Source organism: Euprymna scolopes, chromosome 40, assembly GCF_053919585.1.
Source record: "Euprymna scolopes isolate OS-2025 chromosome 40, ASM5391958v1, whole genome shotgun sequence".
NCBI classification, from domain to species: domain Eukaryota; kingdom Metazoa; phylum Mollusca; class Cephalopoda; order Sepiida; family Sepiolidae; genus Euprymna; species Euprymna scolopes.
In genome coordinates, this window is record NC_136521.1 from 11,824,745 (window position 1) to 11,849,744 (window position 25,000).

Consider the following 25,000-nt stretch of genomic DNA (forward strand, 5'->3'; position numbering starts at 1 on the left):
ATATATATATATATAATGAGGATTTGAAGATGGACCGACTGCATCAATGAGGATTTGAAGATGGACCGACTGCATCAATGAGGATTTGAAGAGCACCGGCCTCAAATCTGAACAAGAAAGGGACCGAGAATGCAGCCAACACGGTAGAACTCCTAACCCTCAGACATAGGAGGAAAGGGAAAAGCCAACGACTAAGAGTATGTAAATATATAGTTATTACAGCACAAAGTTATTTGTTAAATTCCAATGATCGAAATTCAGTCGTTAATCATAATATATATTTTTTTTTGCATTGACAGAATTATCGAGTTTTACAATCGTTTCCCAACGTGAAGGATGCTATGAACAGAATTACGTGCTGCACATAATAAACATCAGGAAAAAAAAAAAACATTTAAAGCAATTTTTTAATGCAAATATGTAATAATTCTTGAATATTTTTCTAGTTGCCAAAGAAAGCGAGCGAAGTGGGGGATGAGTGAGAGGACAGAGAAAAGGGTGGGTGGGTTGGTTGGTTGTTTCTTTTTGTTTTACGGCATATCAACCCTTTTCGGGTTATTTAATGCCGAATCCAAAGATTTTGAAGAAAAAAATTTTAATAGAATATATTTGTTGTTTTCAAGTCGGTTTCTATTTAACCCATAGTTGGAACCCTAGCAGGTACTACCACTCCGGGTCAGAGTGGACCTGGGAGCAATGGCAATTAAAGGGTGGCTCCACACTCCCTAAAGCCCACAAGCTGGGGCCTTACCATTGGATATAGTTTAAGGTCATATCCAGGACCCCCATTGAGGGACTTTTACCCTCTGCAGGGGGGCAGTCAGTGTATTCTAATGCCCCACCGACAGGGCCGGGTGAGTGGGTGGGTGGTTAAGTTAGGAAGGATAGTGCGAAAAGGTGTAGTTTAAAAGGAAACATGTTCCATCTTTTAAAAGTTTTCTAATTTTTTTCTTGTCCTTGTTCCCGGGTAACGCCAGGTAAGCATGCCAGTAATCAATAATTGTTTGCTTATTTCTCTGTTTTTTTGTTTTTCGTAGGACGTGTTCGTCATTGACACGAAGAAAATGCTGTACGTTTGGATCGGAAAAGAATCTTCTCCCAGCGAAAAGAAGAATGCTATGGGATATGCTCACGTAAGTCATTGCGATACTTTGGAATGGTACTTATCATCTCCAGCAACTAGGATCGCTGGAAGAGATTAGTTAGAAATCCTTTGAAGGTCATCAATAAACGACGCCATTACAGTTACCCTCTGGTGGTCAAGATAAGGAATTCAAAAAGGTGTAACGTGAAAAGCGTAAAAAGCTTTCAGTTCCGATGGGCAGAGTAGAGACAAGTGAAGATAATATCAAAATGACCCAAATTTGTCACAAAAAAATGGCCATTTTGGGCTTTTAATTGTTTTGTTTTTGGGAGGCTTGATTTTTGAGAAACACTAGAAAATAAACCTATAAAACCAGTCTGAAAATAGAACTAATTATTAAGACGAAGGTCAATAACCTAGAGTCTAGACTGCTTCATATATATGTGTGTGTGCATGTGTATATATATATATATATGTATGTGGGCATATAGATATGTGTATACATATATGTGTGTATATATATGTGTGTGTGTGTGTGTGTATGTTTATATGTGTGTATATATAGATGTGTGTGTGTATACAAAGGTCAACGTAATTTAGAGCCTAGATTGCTATATATATATTGCATTTGTCAATTCTGTTATGAAATTGAATTGAGGAATGCAACTATAGGATAATTTAATAAACATGTTTTTAACATATTGGAAATATAGGTTACTGGAAATATATGTTAAAATTCCTTTTGTAAACAAAGGAAAATGTTTTGGACACGCATTTTCAGAACATGTGAAAGAAGACACATGTTTTAACATGAGTATGACGTCATGGAAAATGGGAAGTTCTCGATATAGTTAGAAACTTTAGAGTTAAGCAGGTAGAGTCTGAAGTCCAGAGATGGACAGTCGAACGTCTGGAAACGAGACGGTCACCTTTGAAACATAGAATGTAAAACTTTGAATTCCTGACTAAGAAAACGACCGACCGGTCGAAGAAGAAATAAACGCATCATGTGTTTTTATAAACGTCGTCTTTGTGTTGTAATTCTACCAAAAGGTAAAGTGAAATTGTCATTATATGTCTTATATATCCTGTGTTTTAAAATGTCTTCACATACACAATGTCTCTACATCTCACATCTACAATGTGAACACTAAGACTGTCTCAACACTGTCTCCTCACTCTAAGAGCTTCTACTACACTTCTAAGTATGAACATTTTATATATATGAATCTCTTCATAACACGAACACAGAACGCAACATCTCTCTTAATAAGACTCTCTAAGACTCACTTTTAATAAGACTTCCTAACAACGAACAACAACAACAACAATAATAATAATAATAATGAAACCCCTATATAACAAACTTAAGGTCGACTTTCCCAACCTCATCCTGCATTGTCATTGCTTTTAATAATGAAACCACTTACACAATACACACAATGTTTTAAGCAAACTATAACACCGTTTTATTTTAATTTTTTTTCTTCTTCAGAAATATCTTCAGTCAAAGCAAAACTCTTGCATTCCAATTTCTTGCTGCAAGGAAGGAACCAAGAATCGTCAAATTGAATTGGCGTTTGCTGCTTAACCCAACCACTTTTCTGGATCTGAGAATTAAAACTCTTTTTAATATCTTAATTTGTGTTGAATTCAAAATGATTTTGCTATTAAATATAAATTAATAAAAACTTTCTACGATTTGAATATTTTGTTATGTTTTCAATTGAATTTGTTCATGATACTTAAGTCTAGCTATTTCAAAATACCCTCTCTCCTAAAGCATGATCTAGCTCAACCAATCAGAGCCTTTAGCATCTTCTTTATATAATTAATGGATTCTGAAGTTAGTAGCTAAAACAGTTGACCTAAACTTATGAAGTTTTCAAAGTCCTGAGTTCGATCTCAGATATCTCCTTTACGAGAAATGATTTATATAAATAAAATATTGCGCTGTAAGTTAATAAAAAAAATGGCTATCTTTGCACATGTCTTTTTTTTACAAATAACTTAGAAAAAGATTTCAAACAGTTAAAAAGTAATGCTTAATTGATGCCATCTTCTAAAAATGATTTTAATTTTCTTAAAATTATGGTAGCCTTGCTGGGAAGAGAAATTATTTCATATATGTTGTACAATACTTGTCGAGAGTATGTTAAATTGTTTCATATATGTATTTAAATTACCCTTCCGAGGGTAGGTAAACTTATTTTAAATATATGTTGTACATTACCCGTCCTCGCGAAGGTAAAATTATTTCGTATACATGCTCTAAATTACCTATCCTAGGGAAGGTACAATTATTTCATACATGTGTAATACCCGTCTTAGGGTAGGTAAAATATTCTTTCGCTCGAAATAGCAAATGATACATAGGCATTAATAATTCCTCTCTCCTAAGAATAACAAATATGTTCAAAAAAAATTTCGATTTTCTCATTGTTTATACGATCCCGAGCAAACAGAAGAAAATTACTTTGATGAAAACCATTCTTAGAAAAGACAACAGAACACCAGCTTAGTGTATTTTTTGTAGTCCTTTTGTTTATATATATATATATATATATATATATATATATATATATATATATATATATATATATATATAGAGAGAGAGAGAGAGAGAGAGAGAGAGAAAATAAAAAAGGAACAAACCGTATTATGTGTTCACCAACGTTTCGTCTTTATTTCGAGACTTCCTCTGGGTGAAATAAAGACGAAACGTTGGTGAACACATAATACGGTTTGTTCCTTTTTTATTTTCTCTATTTCGTCGGAATACTATTTCCATTATTTTCATCATATATATATATATATATATATATATATATATATAATATATATATATAATTACTGAATATAAGATGCAATATTTTAACTATGGTCGTTCTTACTTTAACAATATATATATTAATGGACGACTTCTAATGAAGGCCTGAAAGCCACTTAAGGATAAGAGTTAATAAGATTGCCAGTTGGCAATGGACAACATCTTTTATTGGTAATGATGGCTTAAATAATCAGAATTTACACGAGAACTTGTTAATATTGGGCTTAAAAACGACCATCTGGAAAACCACTCCGCAGTATTGTATTCCATAGATGGGAAATTCCTGGAAAGAAATTTTGTTCATGATAAGTCTAGCAATTTCAGGCATATTTTCTCTCTAAAACCATGATCTAACTCAACAAATCAGAGCCTTCAGCATATTCCAATTCTTTTATTTCATGTAATAAGTGGAGAGTTGGAAGTTCAAATAGTTGACCGAAACTCTTGAAATTTTACGACCTAAATTATTTCCTCTATGAGAAAATGTTTTATATAATGTTACATTTAATGTTAAAGTGGAAATCTATCAGGTTCTGTACTTGGTCCGTTACCTTTCATCTTGTAGATGCAATGTCCCGGGAGTTTTGTGCAGGTCACTCAGAAGAGATGCGGTATACAGATAGTTTAGTACTTGTCTATATATGGCATAATTAGTTGACACACTGGTTTCCATTCAATCACCGAAGTTAAGCTGTAACATAGCGTGTATGACGTGCATGTGATAAAATCAGTAGCAGCCGAAATAGGATAGCTGACTAGCGAAAATATTAGCAGCAGCAGCCGCCCTCGCACATATGCAAATAAAGCAAGTGTGCACATGCAGATGTCATGGGAAAAAAAGCGGAAAAAAGGACAGAAGAAAAACAGCATGTAGTCAAAAACGGAAGTGATCAGACGTGTTTCGACTGACTTGTATGCAGCGAGAGAGAAAATGCGCCGCACGGTTGAAAAAGCAGAAAGGCAGGCGGCAAAAAAGATGTGTGTGAAAGAGCATCTTGACAGGCATGTTCGACGTATGAGTAATATTTAGAAACACAGTAAAGTGCGTTGTTGGAGATTATTGCACTGCTTTATCGTTATTTCCATAGCAAGTGCTCGTTTGGACTTCAATCTGTGGTCTCTTCTCACCAAACTTTTATGAAAAACACTCGTCTTTCCAAAACCACTATCAATAATTTCCCACACTCTTCATCTGTGCCTAAACCTAAATGTTGATTCCATGAAAAAAGTTTCTTTCTTAGAATTGCATGTCTGTAGAACTGTCTTCCATTTGCCTGCTTTCCAGCTGACTACAATCTGATTGTCTTCAAGTCCAATGTAAACAAGTTCTTGATGAACCGTCCCCCCAAGTAATCCAATTTACAAAAATCCCACTACTTATGTTTACAACGCTATAATCATATTGACTAATATATACCGTTAACCCTTATCCTCGAGTGGCCTCCAGGCCTTGATAAGTGGTGATTTCTGTGTAAAAAAAAAAAAAAAAAATGCTTTTTGTATTCACCTAAAAAAATGTTGAACTGTATTTTTATGTCCTTACTTGTTTGCTCCTGCAACGGTACCAGACAACGTGTGGGTCTGAGTAGTTGAAATGCAACAGCCATGTTACAAAGCAACGTTGATCCTGGTCAGTACTAAAATGGGTGACCACTTCGGAATTCCAGGCGCTGTATGTGCTCTCCGCTTATCTCGGCATCGCATCCAGTTGTTCTGGATTTCTCTTTGGCACTTGACTTAAGCAGTGCCGATTCAGGAGAGGTTTGGTTGGAGATTGCGCAACCCTTGCCTCACAATTACATGCGCAGCTACCCTTACAGGGGTTATCCATTGTCTCTTGAGACTGAATGGAGGCAATGCCTGAGAAACGATGGAAGACATACTTGTTCAGTTAAAAGTTAGGAATTCTATGGAAATCAGATGTAGTGTTGGAAAGCCCCCCACCCCACCCCACCCCGAATTCTTCTGTCTGGTACAATTACATCTTTTGTGGTACTTGTAAGCCTGATCTGGAAAAACAAAAATGGAAACGGTACTATGCGGGTTCAACCAGCTTTCTCCAAAGGAGGAAGTTCCATGAGAGTATGAAATTCACAAGCGGTCTCCAGTCACATTAGGGGAGATGATGGCATTAAAATTTTTCAACTCTTGCAGGGAGGTGTCGACATTCTCCTACATGCAGCACCTGGAATTCTCAAATTGGTCACCCACCTGGTACTGACGAGGTTCAACGTTGCTTAAATTTGATGATCTAAGCCTGGTCTGTTATCAAATGATAGTTTAATGCTTTTTATAAACATTGTCAACAGCTAAAAAGTGCTCCATTTGTTTGAAAAGAACTTTGCATTATTGCTAATACTAGATGGCAACATCACTTACCACAGCGCTCAACCCAATATGTGTGTCATTTCTTCCATTAAAAGTTAAAATGAGCTGATCCCCAAAGAGGTTTTCTAAATTAAAAAGAAAAGCAATGAAAAAGGGGAAAACATGATTTTATTTTTGTGATTCATGAAATTTGCACCTTCATGAAATTTGCACCTTCTTCATGAAATTTGCACCTCTTCAAGACATTTACACTTTTAGCGATGAACTTAGTTCATCATTTGCCACGACATCACAGACATTTTTGTGTTTCGGCCAATGGCTGACTTGACATTGCCTGCAAAAGAGAAAAGAAACAGATATTGATTGGTCGTTTTGGTTTTTTTTGGCTTAATATTTTTAATTTGTATATATCTTATAATCAAGGTTTGGTAAATTAATATTCTGTAATAAACAATTGTAATTTGCATTGTAATATTTTTACTGTGAGCATCAAGCAATATCTGATGAACTCCTAAACTCCAGATTTCAAAATGGTGCACCAACATAATGAAACAAAAGCCAATACAATATTCTCCATCACGAAACTGGAAAAATATGGTTTCAGGTTATTTAATGCTGAATCCAGTGATTTTGAAGAAAATCTTTTTAAATAGAATATATATATATATATATATATATATATATATATATATATTTTTTTTTTCAAGTCGGTTTCTATTTAACCCATAGTTGGGACCCTAACAGGCACTACCACTCCGGGTCAGAGTGGACTTGGAAGCAATGGTAATTAAAGGGTTGCTCGACACTCCCAAAAGCCTGCAAGCTGGGGCCCCACGATCGGATATAAGTTAAGGTCATATCCAGGACCAGAAACAGATATCACCTCACCTATGATAAAACCACATTTTATTTAGGAATCATTTTTCAAAAATATCTCTAAATTTATTGAGTTTCAGAAATTTTGAGATGCGGATTGATAATTTGTATCATTTAGATTATTCGAATTACTGTTCTCATCCTTGGATGTTGTTTGCATAACATTTCACCGCATATTACAGTTTTTTGATGTTCTTCGAGCCTTATGTTTAATGGCCAATATGCTTCACCTTTATCTGGAGTTACGTGCACATAGTTTTTGGTCATGATTTTTTTTATCAGGAAGGTCATTTATGAATATCAGGAATAATAAAAGTCTAAGGATAGACCCCTGACGTACTCTTGCATTTATATCATATTGTTTAGATGTACGACCGTCGAGAACAATCTGGATTCTTCTCTTACTTAAGAAGGATTTAATTAAGTTATGTATTCTTCCAGTAATACCATATGATCTGATTTTCATAAGAAGACCATTGTGCCATACCCTGTCAAAAGCCTTAGATATATCTAGGGCAACTGCTCTACCCTCCTTCAATGTTACTAAGACGTACGCACATCTTTTAATGTTATCATTTAAAAAGAAGTAACTGATTTATTTTCACAGAGTTATTTCCCTTATGCAAACTCCAATTATGTGTATGTCCAGAGAGAGGAATGGGTTGGGTGAAAAAGAAAGGGGGACATGGAAAGAGAGAGGTATATCAATTATGTTAAACTTATGCTCTAGCAATGCCAGGTTGCTCGGCTAGTTACTCATGAAAAATAATAAAAACTTAGTTAACATTAAATTTAGAGGAACCCTAAAAAAATACTCCTCGGCTCTATCTCAGAAGACCTTATCATTGCATAAAACTGAAAATAGTATTTTTTTTTTTTCTATACCTGCGACAATACCATTCATTGCGACATCTGGAGCACCTCTTCTCGGCAACTTGTCCACAGACAACACAGCGTGCCGGTTCTTTGATCAACTCATCGAGAATATCCATGTTGTACGTTTCCGCCCATCTGCAGAAGAACAAACAACGGAAAAAAAAATGGAGTTAATACCTAAATTATTTCAAATTCTGTGTTGTGCATATGCATTAGTAATGGAACAATTTCAATATATTTCCCGATTCCGATACAATTACCGATACTGATTCTTTATAAATCTAATACATAATGGCTATACGTTTGTCTGTCTGTATGTTAGTCTGTCTGTTTCCATATTTAATAGTTGCAGAGCGGCGCTAGAGGTCTCAAATGATTGGCTTTTTTACGGGCCATTCCTTTTATGGGTCTTTAGCCAGATGGCTTTTAAGGGGTCAAAAATGGGTCAAAATTGAAAAAAGACGTAAAACGTTTTGCACATTCATCTTAGTTTATTTTTAATTTTTAATCACTTTATATGTGTGTCACGTTGGTACAGTGGTAACGTCATTAGCTTTGAATTCTAGAGTTTTGGTTTCAATTCTAGCTGATGGCACCTAAATACATTTTTTTTTAATTTTGGAAATCACGGCTCTTATAATAATATATACTAAATCTGGACAAATTAAAATATCATATTTAAGCGTATTTTGCGACCCCCCCCCCGCTAGTCTCTAAATATTTAACTATAGAGTTGTTATTTATTCCCGATTACCATAAAAAAAAAAAAAAGTTTTAAATGTGCGAATATTTTCTCAAATGTAAAAACACACTTGTGGGTAGGTGTGAGGTGGGGGTGATCTATAGATTTTTTTATCTTTAATGGTAGTTTAAAAGCAATAAATACTTATTATTTTACCATTACTACTGGCAGTGAAATATTTTGTTTTAAACAAAATCAACAATTAAAAGAATCGTTTTTGGTATCGGAAAATAGGCACAAATTTTTCCGATACCGATTCCAATACCCCTAAAAGTTCTGATTTTTCTGATTCCTGATTCAGATTAATCGTTCCAACACTAATATGCATATATGTGCCTGGTGTATGTGTGTGTGTGGGAGGGATTTTGTATGTTGCGTATATATAGATGCATGAGCGGGCTCATATGCATGTGCATGTTAGTGCATATATGTGCATGATATGTTCATGCATAAGGGTGCATGTGTTATCTTATATATGTGCATACATTATTGCATATTGTGCATATGCATGTGTGTGTGTGTGTGTGTGTGTGTCTGCTAAAGAAAGAAGGAGTTAGGTAAGGTAAAAAAGAAAAAAAAGGAGGAAGAAAAAAAGAAAAAAGAAAAACGTAGGTACGGTAAGAAAAATAAGAGAAAAGAAGGAGGAGATGCTAAAGAAAAGAAAAAGAAGAGAAGGGAAAGAGATAGGGTAAGAAAGAAGAAAGAGAAGAAGAAAAAAAATAAAAATAGAATAACAATAACAAGAAAATTTGGAACGATTTGTCTTTTTTTTTTTTTTTTTTTTTTTTTTTTTTAAATGGTGTGATATTTGTTCTCTTCCACTGCAAGAACTTAGACACCAGGATCGGAAAGTGGTATTGAGAAGTCAGCGCCCCAGAAGAGTGGCACTCTGACCTGCAAAAAGTGCCTGGGAAGCTCCGTCGACATTACCCGGTAAGGGTGTCTCAAGCGAGTAGCAATAAACTAACCCCTTTTCAAAGAGAGAAGGCAAGGCCTGGGAGGGTGGATCTCCTATAACTGCACGGAACTTTATTCCCACCGCAAAATCAACAGGAACCGGATCACTTACAAGAATGGTCTAATCTCTGTCGATTTTGAGGGTCCAAGATAAAAATCCCTAGTCAGAGACCAAAGTTGTTTTTTATTTTTCTTTCCATGAAAAATTGAAACATCCATTTTGTATGTTTCATCTATGGTCTAACAAGCAACAAAAAAAAAAATGGCGTTAATAACTATTTGATTTTAGATTACACAAGCGCGCACTGTGTATGTGTATATGCATATATGTGTGAGTATGTGCACTCACGCGTATATGCATATGTGTCTGCTTTCTGTATTTGTGAGTGTATTATATGTTGCATGTATATAGATGCGCACATGTGTGTGTGTGTGTGTGTGTGTGTGTGTGAGTGTAAACATGTTAATGTATGTATGCGTGTAGTATGTTCACACATTTATGAGAGTGTTGTGTCACATATTTTCATATGTTTATTGCGTGTGTCGGCAGTGTGTATGTGTGGGTATATATGCAAGTGTGTGTGTGTGTGTGTGTGTGTTACTGTTCATATGTGCGTTGTATGTTGTTGAATGCATGAAGGTGCATGTGGTATGTACGCTGTTTTGTGTGTGTGTGTGTGTGTGTGTGTGGGTATTAACATTATTTTGTGATGTGTATATGGATAAAAGATAAGACGACAAGGGTTGGGGGTGAGAAAGAAGAAGAAGAAGAAGAAGAAAAAGAAGAAGAAAAGAAGAAAAAAGATGAAGAAGAAGAAAACGAAAAAAGATGAAGAAGAAGAAAAAAGAAAAAAGAAGAAAAAGAAGAAAAAAGAAGAAAAAGAAGAAGAAAGAAGAAAAAGAAGAAGAAAAAAGAAAAAGAAGAAAAAAGAGAAAGAAGAAAAAGAAGAAGAAAAAGAATAAGAAGAAAGAAGAAGAAAAAAGAAGAGGAGAGAAGAAAAAGAAGAAGAAAAAGAAAGAAGAAGAAGAAGAAAAAGAAAGAAGAAAAAGAAAAAGAAAAAAGAAAGAAGAAGAAAAAAGAAGAAAAAGAAGAAGAAGAAAAAAAGAAAAAGAAGAAGAAAGAGAAGAAGAAGAAGAAGAAGAAAGAAGAAAAAAGAAGAAAAAAGAAGAAAAAAGAAGAAAGAAGAAGAAAAAACAAGAAGAAGAAAGAAGAAAAAAGAAGAAAAAAGAAGAAGAAAAAAGAAGAAAAAAGAAGAAGAAAAAACAAGAAGAAGAAGAAAAAGAAAAAGAGGTAAGAAATAAGGCGTAAAATCGAACAGAAAAACAAGAAAGGGAAAAGAGAATAACAAAAACAAAAAATAATGGATCTTCATGAAAAGTTGGAAATACTTTTGTTTCCGTAAAAATAGAAGAAAAAGGGTTCTTGGCCTTCGGTCCAGGATCTTGTTTTTGTTTGCAACATCTTGGAAAATCTCATCAGTATCCCCTGTATTTAAGAATTCAGGTGATAAGTCATCCCTCTCTCAGTACAGACCAATAAGTCTCCTGTGTGTCATGAGTAAGCTGCTGGAATCCATATTAAATAAAGAAGTAGTCAACCTCCTCAGCAGAAATAACCTTCTTAGTGACATGCAATATGGTTTCTGTTCTGCTAGATCTACAGCAGATGTGCTAACAGTTATATCTCATAGAATTAGTGAATCTCTCGACAAAGGCTTCCTTTCTAGGGCAATTGCTCTTGACATATCAAAGGCGTTCGATAAGGTATGGCATAAAGGCCTACTTCACAAGATTTCCAGCTACGGTATAACTGGAAATGTTTTCTCAATTATTAAATCATTTCTCTCTGATAGGCTTATAAAAGTAGTGGTTGATGGGCAGAAATCAGAGGCCCAAAGCATTTATGCCAGAGTCCCTCAGGGGTCCATCCTGGGCCAAACTCTCTTCCGGATCTACATCAATGATCTCCCAAAACACATACTTAATTCATTCGTTGACATCTATGCTGGTGACACGACCATCTATGGCAACACATCAAAGGCCGCAAATGACAAAGCTCTCTCTGATTCTCTCTCCTCTGATCTTGAGCACATGGTACAGTGGGGGAAGAGGTGGCTGGTTACTTTTAATGCATCTAAAACCAAGCTCCTATCTTTACATCATCAACGCTCTGATCCCCATCTGCCATCAATTGAAATGGATGGCTCTCGTCTTGGGGAGGCCCCATGTTTTGACAAGCTTCTGGGCTTGACCTTTACTCCTGATCTGAAATGGAACACATACATCAAGTCTGTTGCCAAAGTCGCTGTGAAAATGGTAGGATCCTTCTACTGCTCCAGAAGATATCTCACTGCTGATGCAATTCTCTATCTATATAAAAGCCAAGTACGTCCAAGGATGGAGTACTGTTGCCACATCTGGGAAGGAGCTTCTAAAAACAGCCTATCCTGCCTTGACAGAGTACAAAATAGACTTTGTGGCTTAGTGGGGGATGCCCTTTTCTCTTCCCTGCAACCTCTCCCCCACAGAAGAGACGTTGCGAGCCTGTCTTTGTTTTATTGTTATTTCCATGGCAAGTGCTCGTCTGTGCTCCAATCTCTGGTCCCCCTCGCCAATCTTTCATGATAAACACCCGTCTAGCTGAAACCACTCTCAATAATTTTCTCCACTCTTTATCTGTACCTAAATCAAAACGTAGATTCCATGAACAAAGCTTCTTTCTTAGAAATGCATGTGTGTGGAGCTCCCTTCCGTTTGCCTGTTTCCCACCTGACTACAACTTGGATGTCTTCAGGTCCAACATAAACAAATTCCTGATAAACCGCCCCCTTAAGTAAGCCACATTATCAAATCTCCAATACTAACGATTACTACGATACTATCCCACTGATTACTGTACACACAATAACCCTTATCCCCGAGTGGCTTCCGGGCCTTGATAAGTGGTGACCACCATGTAAAATATATATATATATAAACTAAATAAACTCCATAAACTAAATAAACTACCTAAAATAAACTATATAAACTAAATAAATTATATAAACTAAATAAACAATATAAACAAAAATAAATAATATACACTAAATAAATAATATAAACTAAATAAACAATATAAACTAAATAAATAATATAAACGAAATAAACTATATAAACTAAATAAACTATATAAACTAAATAGACTATATAAACTAAATAAACTACATAAACTAAATAAATAATATAAACTAAATAAACAATATACACTAAATAAACAATATAAACTAAATAACCTATATAAACTAAATGAACTAAATAAACTGTATAAACTATATAAACAATATCCACTAAATAAACAATATAAACTAAATAAACAATATAAACTAAATAAACAAGATAAACTAAATAAATAATATAAACTAAATAAACAATATAAACTAAATAAACAATATCCACTAAATAAACAATATAAACTAAATAAACAATATAAACTAAATAAACTATATAAACTAAATAAACAATATAAACTAAATAAACAAGATAAACTAAATAAATAATATAAACTAAATAACCTATATAAACTAAATGAACTAAATAAACTGTATAAACTAAATAAACAATATCCACTAAATAAACAATATAAACTAAATAAACAATATAAACTAAATAAACAATATAAACTAAATAAACAATATAAACTAAATAAACAATATAAACTAAATAAACAAGATAAACTAAATAAACAATATAAACTAAATAAACAATATAAATTAAATAAACAATATACACTAAATAAATAATATAAACTAAATAAATAATATAAACTAAATAAACAATATCCACTAAATAAACAATATAAACTAAATAAATAATATAAACTAAATAAACAATATAAACTAAATAAACAAGATAAACTAAATAAACAATATAAACTAAATAAATAATATAAACTAAATAAACAATATAAACTAAATAAATAATATAAACTAAATAAACAATATAAACTAAATAAACAATATAAATTAAATAAACAATATACACTAAATAAATAATATAAACTAAATAAACAATATAAACTAAATAAACAATATAAATTAAATAAACAATATACACTAAATAAATAATATAAACTAAATAAATAATATAAACTAAATAAACAATATAAACTAAATAAATAATATAAACTAAATAAACAATATAAACTAAATAAACAATATAAATTAAATAAACAATATAAACTAAATAAACAAGATAAACTAAATAAACAATATACACTAAATAAATAATATAAACTAAATAAACAATATACACTAAATAAACAATATAAACTAAATAACCTATATAAACTAAATGAACTAAATAAACTGTATAAACAATATAAACTAAATAAACTATATAAACTAAATAAACAATATAAACTAAATAAACTATATAAACTAAATAAACTATATAAACTAAATAAATAATATAAACTAAATAAACAATATAAACTAAATAAATAATATAAACTAAATAAACTATATGCACTAAATAAACTATATAAACTAAATAAACTATATAAACTAAATAAACAATATAAATTAAATAAACAATATAAACTAAATAAATAATATAAACTTAATAAACAATATAAACTAAATAAATAATATAAACTAAATAAACAATATAAACTAAATAAACAATATAAACTAAATAAACAATATAAACTAAATAAACAATATAAACTAAATAAACAATATAAACTAAATAAATAATATAAACTAAATAAATAATATAAACTAAATAAACAATATAAACTAAATAAACAATATAAACTAAATAAACAATATAAACTAAATAAACAATATAAACTAAATAAACAATATAAACTAAATAAACAATATAAACTAAATAAAACATATAAACTAAATAAACTATATAAACTAAATAAACAATATAAACTATACAAACTAAATAAACTAAATAAACAATATAAACTAAATAAAAAATATAAACTAAATAAAAAATATAAACTAAATAAACAATATAAACTAAATAAACAATATAAACTAAATAAACAATATAAACTAAATAAATAATATAAACTAAATAAACAATATAAACTAAATAAACAATATAAACTAAATAAACAATATAAACTAAATAAACAAGATAAACTAAATAAACTATATAAACTAAATAAATAATATAAACTAAATAAACCATATAAAATAAATAAACAATATAAACTAAATAAACAATATAAACTAAATAAACAACATAAACTAAATAAACTATATGCACTAAATAAACTTAATAAACTATATAAACTAAATAAATAATATAAATTATATAAACTAAATAAACTATATAAACTAAATAAATAATATAAACAAAAACAATATAAACTAAATAAATAATATAAACTAAATAAACAATATAAACTAAATAAATAATATAAACTAAATAAACAATATAAACTAAATAAATAATATAAACTAAATAAACAATATAAACTAAATAAATAATATAAACTAAATAAATAATATAAACTAAATAAATAATATAAACAAAATAAATAATATAAACAAAATAAATAATATAAACTAAATAAACAATATAAACTAAATAAATAATATAAACTAAATAAATAATATAAACTAAATAAATAATATAAACTAAATAAATAATATAAACTAAATAAATAATATACACTAAATAAACAATAAAAACTAAATAAACAATATAAACAAAATAAACAATATAAACTAAATAAACTATATGCACTAAATAAACCATATAAAATAAATAAACAATATAAACTAAATAAACAATATAAACTAAATAAACTATATGCACTAAATAAACTAAATAAACTAAATAAACAATATAAACTAAATAAACAATATAAACTAAATACACAATATAAACTAAATAAATAATATAAACTAAATAAACAATATAAACTAAATAAACAATATAAACTAAATAAATAATATAAACTAAATAAATAATATAAACTAAATAAATAATATAAACTAAATAAACAATATAAACTAAATAATATAAACTAAATAAACAATATAAACTAAATAAACAATATAAACTAAATAAACAATATAAACTAAATAAACTATATAAACTAAATAAACAATATAAACTAAATAAACAATATAAACTAAATAAATAATATAAACTAAATAAACAATATAAACTAAATAAACCATATAAAATAAATAAACTATATAAACTAAATAAACAATATAAACTAAATAAATAATATAAACTAAATAAATAATATAAACTAAATAAACTATATAAACTAAATAAACAATATAAACTAAATAAACTATATAAACTAAATAAACAATATAAACTAAATAAACTATATAAACTAAATAAACAATATAAACTATACAAACTAAATAAACTAAATAAACAATATAAACTAAATAAACAATATAAACTAAATGAACAATACAAACTAAATCTACAATATAAACTAAATAAACTATATAAACTAAATAAACTATATAAACTAAATAAACAATATAAACTAAATAAATAATATAAGCTAAATAAACAATATAAACTAAATAAATAATATAAACTAAATAAACAATATAAACTAAATAAATAATATAAATTAAATAAATAATATAAACTAAATAAATAATATAAATTAAATAAATAATATAAACTAAATAAATAATATAAACTAAATAAATAATATAAACTAAATAAATAATATAAATTAAATAAACAATATAAACTAAATAAACAATATAAACTAAATAAACTATATAAACTAAATAAATAATATAAACTTAATAAATAATATAAGGTAAATAAATAATATAAACTAAATAAACAATATAAACTAAATAAATAATATAAACTAAATAAATAATATAAACTAAATAAATAATATAAACTAAATACACAATATAAACTAAATAAATAATATAAACTAAATAAATAATATAAATTAAATTAACAATATAAACTAAATAAATAATATAAGCTAAATAAACAATATAAACTAAATAAACAATATAAACTAAATAAACAATATAAACTAAATAAATAATATAAACTAAATAAACAATATAAACTAAATAAATAATATAAACTAAATAAATAATATAAACTAAATAAATAATATAAACTAAATAAACAATATAAACTAAATAAATAATATAAACTAAATAAATAATATAAACTAAATAAATAATATAAACTAAATAAACAATATAAACTAAATAAATAATATAAACTAAATAAATAATATAAACTAAATAAATAATATAAACTAAATAAATAATATAAACTAAATAAATAATATAAACTAAATAAACAATATAAACTAAATAAATAATATAAACTAAATAAACAATATAAACTAAATAAACAATATAAACTAAATAAACAATATAAACTAAATAAATAATATAAACTAAATAAATAATATAAACTAAATAAATAATATAAACTAAATAAACAATATAAACTAAATAAATAATATAAACTAAATAAATAATATAAACTAAATAAATAATATAAACTAAATAAATAATATAAACTAAATAAATAATATAAACTAAATAAACAATATAAACTAAATAAATAATATAAACTAAATAAACAATATAAACTAAATAAATAATATAAACTAAATAAACAATATAAACTAAATAAACAATATAAACTAAATAAATAATATAAACTAAATAAATAATATAAACTAAATAAATAATATAAACTAAATAAACAATATAAACTAAATAAACAATATAAACTAAATAAACAATATTAACTAAATAAATAATATAAACTAAATAAACAATATAAACTAAATAAACTATATGCACTAAATAAACCATATAAAATAAATAAACTATATAAACTAAATAAACAATATAAACTAAATAAATAATATAAACTAAATAAACTATATAAACTAAATAAACAATATAAACTAAATAAACTATATAAACTAAATAAACAATATAAACTAAATAAACTATATAAACTAAATAAACAATATAAACTATACAAACTAAATAAACTAAATAAACAATATAAACTAAATAAACAATATAAACTAAATGAACAATACAAACTAAATCTACAATATAAACTAAATAAACTATATAAACTAAATAAACTATATAAACTAAATAAACAATATAAACTAAATAAATAATATAAGCTAAATAAACAATATAAACTAAATAAACAATATAAACTAAATAAACAATATAAACTAAATAAATAATATAAACTAAATAAATAATATAAACTAAATAAATAATATAAACTAAATAAATAATATAAAATATATAAACTAAATAAACAATATAAACTAAATAAATAATATAAACTAAATAAATAATATGAACTAAATAAATAATATAAACAATATAAACTAAATAAACAATATAAACTAAATAAATAATATAAACTAAATAAACAATATAAACTAAATAAACAATATAAACTAAATAAATAATATAAGCTAAATAAACAATATAAACTAAATAAACTATATAAACTAAATAAACAATATAAACTAAATAAATAATATAAACTAAATAAACAATATAAACTAAATAAATAATATAAACTAAATAAATAATATAAACTGAATAAATAATATAAAATATATAAACTAAATAAACAATATAAACTAAATAAATAATATAAACTAAATAAATAATATAAACTAAATAAACAATATAAATTAAATAAACAATATAAACTAAATAAATAATATAAACTAAATAAATAATATAAACTAAATAAATAATATAAAATATATAAACTAAATAAACAATATAAACTAAATAAATAATATAAACTAAATAAACAATATAAACTAAATAAATAATATAAATTAAATAAACAATATAAACTAAATAAATAATATAAACTAAATAAGCTATATAAATAATATAAACTAAATAAATAATATAAAATATATAAACTAAATAAACAATATAAACTAAATATATAATATAAACTAAATAAACAATATAAACTAAATAAATAATATAAACTAAATAAATAATATAAACTACATAAATAATATAAACTAAATAAACTACATAAATAATATAAACTAAATAAACTACATAAATAATATAAACTAAATAAACTACATAAATAATATAAACTAAATAAACTAAATAAATAATATAAACTAAATAAATAATATAAATAATAAGTGGTGACCACCATGTAAAAAAAAATATATAAATATAAAATAAATTATATATACTATAATCAACAATATAATTAATATAAACTAAATAATTAATATAAACTAAATGATTAATATAAACTAAATAAATAATATAAATAAATAAATAATATAAATAAATAAATAATATAAACTAAATAATTAATATAAACTAAATGATTAATATAAACTATACAAACAATATAAAAAAGATCAAAGTGTAGAAACGACTTTTTATAAAATTTATGTTTACCAATTTATTTTATAGTTTATTAAATGAAAACACACACACGCACACAATATGATTTGTGAATCTTAGGTAGGGCAGCCTACGGTGTACTTGAGGTATTGTGATAGCTGAGAACTTTAGCTAGGATCCAGCATAAACTAGCAAAGGTACAGGGGCGAGGATGATCATAAACACCTCTTCCCCAATTTTTGAGTGGCCTTGTGCCTAATTTTTTTGTTTATTTCTGTTTTGGTTGTAAACTTTTCAGAGTAAATAAAAAATATAACTCAAAGTGTAGTATCTGTTCTGGTGCTGTACATTTTTTCACTTCAAATTTTTGGTCTCGATTAATGGAGGAGAAATCCTTCATGACTGATACTTTTTATTTTTGTTACTAACCAGAGTGCCCCTTCTTGGGGAGCTGGCTTCCCTCCACATTAAAAGCCGACCTTGTTTCTAACTCTGCCCTCGTGGGGAGGTAAGTAAACAAAACAAAAAAAAAGAAGGAAAATAAAATGCTTGTGGGAGAGGGCTAAACAAGAAGAAGGAGGAGGTGGAGTAAGGTAGGGTAGTAAAGAAAAAAAGGAGAAAGGTAAGATAAAGAAAAAGAAAAAAGTAAAACGTAGACATGGTAAGAAAAATAAGAAAGAAAGAAAAAAAGAAAGATGCCAAAAAAAAGAAAAAGAAGAGAGAGAAGGAGATAGAGTAAGAAAGAAGAAAGCGAAGGAAAAAAACAACATTTGGAACGTTTTTGTCTCTTTTGGTTATTTTATTTTATTTTTTCTAAAATGGATCCCCATGAAAAGTTGGAAAATACTATAAACTTTTACTTCTGAAGAATAAAGAAGGAAATTAAAAAAAAAAAACCTTTTTGCTTGAGTTTGAATCGTTTCTTCTGAAGGGCTGAAATAGGAAGCGGCTTGTTTTGCGGCAATCTTTCTCCATTTTCCAGAAGTTTTCTTCAAAATACATTCTCGGATTTGAGGCACCTGCAAATTAACAACAATTCAACTTTACTGAAAGCAAGAAAATTCCATAAACCAAGGAGCTTTGTCTGTCTGTCCATGTAAACTATTATCCAGAATATTTGTCCATATGAACTAATAATTCAGAATATTTGAACTAATATTTGTTCATATCAACTATTATTCAGAATATTAGTCCATATGAACTAATAATTCAGAATATTTGAACTAAGAAAAAAAAAGAAAGAATTCCTTTCTATCTTGAGAGACAATGGATACCTCTTGCAAGGGTTCTTAGGCAGAAAGCCTACAGGAAAGCAAGGGTTGCACGATCCACAACCGCCATGCACTCCCTGAATCATCATTGCTTGAGTGACAAAAAGAAATTCAGAGGTAGGGAAACCCAATTAAGAACAGCTCAATATTTAATCATCTGCAATACTTATAATATAAATGATAATTTCTTTCTACGTCTGTACGTATTTTTAATTTTTTTCAAGGGAGATAATTATATGAAAACTTCTGGCATCAAATATAGTATAGATACTATGGAGAACAGATACTTCACTTTGATCTTAGCCAAAAGTCGATTGGTTGTTTTTGTTTTACGGCATATCAACCCTTTTCAGGTTATTTAATGCCGAATCCAGTTATTTTGAAGAAAATTTTTTTGATAGAATATTTTTTTTTCAAGTCGGTTTCTATTTAACCCATAGTTGGGGAACCTAACAGGTACTACCACTCTGGGCAGAGTGGACCTGGGAGTAATGGCAATTAAAGGGTGGCTCCACACTCCCCAAAGCTCACAAGCTGGGGTCTCATCATCAGATATAGTTTAAGGTCATATCCAGGACTGCCAAAAGTCGAAGGACTCATAAAAAATAAAGTTTGGGGGATTTGGCAAAAGTAAAAAAAAAAAAGAAAAAAAAAAAGAAAAAAAAAGTGCGTTAAGGTATAGTTTTTTTTTTAAAATAAATAATATTACTTTCAATTTATTTATACCAATAATATTCTTGGGTCTACGTTCGTGCTTGACATTTATAAAAAGGAAATATGTTTACTTTTAATTTATTAATCTCAATTATATTGTGAGGTATGCCTAAGTCCGGAGGGTTTAGTCTGTATATAACAAATTTTTGAACTAAGAAAAAGAAAGACAGAAAAAGGTTCTTATACAGCAGGTCTATAGTGAAGTAAAGGTTGCACAATCTACAACCGCTACACACTTCCTCAAAAGAGAGTCACCAACCTGATAGGTCCTGAACTGTCATCTAAGCTTCAGCTTTTGTCCCACCGACGAAATGTTGCGTCCCTCTGCTTGTTCTATAAGTATTTTAATGGTGAGTGCTCTGACGAACTGCAAGCACTTGTGCCCCCACGACGTAAATACCCTCGACAAACCTGACAAGCAGCTAAATCACACCCCTACACAGTGGAGATCCCTAGATATAGGAGAGCTTGCTACTCCAGTAGTTTCTTCCCCAGAACCGCTAAACTTCGGAATTCCATTCCGGCTCCCTGCTTCCCCAACTGTACTGACATGCAGAAGTCCAAGTGTAACGTGAACCGACATCTTACTACCCAACTCCTTACATAGTACCCCAGTAGCTTATGTCCCTGATAGTAGTCCCCTACACCAAAGATGCAATGTGCCTTGTTTGGGGTGAAAATGTAATTAATATATATATATATATATATATATATATATATATATATATATATATATATATATATATATATATATATATAAAATTTAAGGTTAATATTTTCCAGAAGTAAAATGACCAATGAAGCTCAATACCAAAGTAGGGAAAGACGGGGAGGTTAAGAAACCAAAGATAAATATAACAAAAAAGTAAAAACATAAACTCATCAACAACGATATATGTATGTGTGTGTGATAGCCGCTAACTGCAGAAGCGATTTATACATTAACATTCTATTGCATATTCTTATATTTCAGCACAAACCATAATCCACACCCTTATTTTGTCTCCTTCACATACATTTTAATTTTATTCCTCATTCATATTTTTAATAACATGTAATAGGACCTCCTGATAACAATTTCCTATGACGTTGAACACCTGGGATATTTTCATTGCAGACTTAGCTTTGGTGTAAGCTGTATCGCCTGGCGAGGTCTCCAGTTACAAGTGCCGAAACATGCTCATGAATGTGTAGCGACATATCAATGATTATGTAAACACAAATAGAAAATATATTTGAGATATACCATCTAAGAAAACTACTTGAGAATCATGAATTATATATCACCGGACATAAAAACTTACTGTCCAAAATGTCTTTTATATAGAAAGAACTTTGATTCTGTGAGTCTTGAAGTTGTCTCATCTCCTAACATAACGACTCACATCCAAGAAGACTTAATTTTTCAAAGGACCAATTAATTTCATATGTGGTCTTTTTTTTACTTATCCTGTTGCAGTCATGTTTGCATCTATGCATCTATACATCTATAATCTATAAATTTACACATCTATAATCTATAAATCTACACATCTATAATCTATGCATCTATAAAGCTATACATCTATAATCTATACATCTATGCATCTATAATCTATGCATCTATACATTTATATATCTATAATCTATGCATCTATACATTTATATATCTATAATCTATGCATCTATACATCTATACATTTATATATCTATAATCTATGCATCTATACATTTATATATCTATAATCTATGCATCTATACATCTATACATTTATATATCTATAATCTATGCATCTATACATCTATGCATTTATATATCTATAATCTATACATCTATACATTTACATATCTATAATCTATGCATCTATACATTTATATATCTATAATCTATGTATCTATGCATCTATACATTTATATATCTATAATCTATGCATCTATACATTTATATATCTATAATCTATGTATCTATGCATCTATACATTTATATATCTATAATCTATGCATCTATACATTTATATATCTATAATCTATGTATCTATGCATCTATACATCTATGCATTTATATATCTATAATCTATACATCTATACATTTACATATCTATAATCTATGCATCTATACATTTATATATCTATAATCTATGTATCTATGCATCTATACATTTATATATCTATAATCTATGCATCTATACATCTATATATCTATAATCTATGTATCTATGCATTTATATATCTATAATCTATGCATCTATACATTTATATATCTATAATCTATGCATCTATGCATCTATATATCTATAATCTATGTATCTATGCATCTATACATTTATATATCTATAATCTATGCATCTATACATTTATATATCTATAATCTATAAATCTATGCATTTATATATCTATAATCTATGCATCTATACATTTATATATCTATAATCTATACATTTATATATCTATAATCTATGCATCTATACATCTATACATCTATACATTTATATATCTATAATCTATGTATCTATGCATCTATACATTTATATATCTATAATCTATGCATCTATACATTTATATATCTATAATCTATGTATCTATGCATCTATACATTTACATATCTATAATCTATGTATCTATACATCTATGCATTTATATATCTATAATCTATGCATCTATACATCTATGCATCTATGCATCTATGCATCTATACATCTATGCATCTATGCATCTATACATCTATGCATCTATGCATCTATACATCTATGCATCTATACATCTATGCATCTATGCATCTATACATCTATGCATCTATACATCTATACATCTATGCATCTATACATCTATGCATCTATGCATCTATACATCTATGCATCTATACATCTATACATCTATGCATCTATGCATCTATACATCTATGCATCTATACATCTATGCATCTATGCATCCATACATCTATGCATCTATACATCTATGCATCTATACATCTATGCATCTATACATCTATGCATTTATATATCTATGCATTTATATATCTATGCATTTATATATCTATAATCTATGCATCTATGCATCTATACATCTATGCATCTATGCATCTATACATCTATGCATCTATACATCTATGCATCTATACATCTATGCATCTATACATCTATGCATCTATACATCTATACATCTATGCATCTATACATCTATACATCTATACATCTATACATCTATGCATCTATGCATCTATACATCTATGCATCTATACATCTATACATCTATGCATCTATGCATCTATACATCTATGCATCTATACATCTATGCATCTATACATCTATGCATCTATACATCTATGCATCTATGCATCTATACATCTATGCATCTATACATCTATACATCTATGCATCTATACATCTATACATCTATGCATCTATGCATCTATACATCTATGCATCTATACATCTATGCATCTATACATCTATGCATCTATGCATCTATACATCTATGCATCTATGCATCTATACATCTATGCATCTATACATCTATGCATCTATACATCTATGCATCTATACATCTATGCATCTATACATCTATGCATCTATACATCTATGCATCTATACATCTATACATCTATGCATCTATGCATCTATGCATCTATACATCTATGCATCTATGCATCTATGCATCTATACATCTATGCATCTATACATCTATACATCTATGCATCTATGCATCTATACATCTATGCATCTATACATCTATGCATCTATGCATCCATACATCTATGCATCTATACATCTATGCATCTATACATCTATGCATCTATACATCTATGCATTTATATATCTATGCATTTATATATCTATGCATTTATATATCTATAATCTATGCATCTATGCATCTATGCATCTATACATCTATGCATCTATGCATCTATACATCTATGCATCTATACATCTATGCATCTATACATCT

General features: G+C 27.9%; 2 protein-coding genes across 2 annotated transcripts in view; one reads left to right on the forward strand and one right to left on the reverse strand.

Moving 5' to 3' along the window:
• The window catches only part of LOC145265365 (gelsolin-like protein 2), a 101,480-nt gene extending 98,689 nt beyond the window's left edge, over positions 1–2,791 (forward strand). Inside the window, exons 12-13 of the mRNA XM_080121150.1 lie at positions 1,038–1,133; positions 2,580–2,791. Coding sequence (XP_079977276.1) covers positions 1,038–1,133; positions 2,580–2,675 — 192 coding nt within the window. The 3' untranslated portion in view covers positions 2,676–2,791. The remainder of the gene's footprint in view (positions 1–1,037; positions 1,134–2,579) is intronic.
• Positions 2,792–6,393: 3,602 nt separating this feature from the next.
• The window catches only part of LOC145265366 (zinc finger MYND domain-containing protein 10-like), a 124,696-nt gene continuing 106,089 nt past the window's right edge, over positions 6,394–25,000 (reverse strand). Inside the window, exons 11-13 of the mRNA XM_080121151.1 lie at positions 19,989–20,110; positions 8,004–8,129; positions 6,394–6,576 (exon numbers count right to left, since the gene is read on the reverse strand). Coding sequence (XP_079977277.1) covers positions 6,489–6,576; positions 8,004–8,129; positions 19,989–20,110 — 336 coding nt within the window. The 3' untranslated portion in view covers positions 6,394–6,488. The remainder of the gene's footprint in view (positions 6,577–8,003; positions 8,130–19,988; positions 20,111–25,000) is intronic.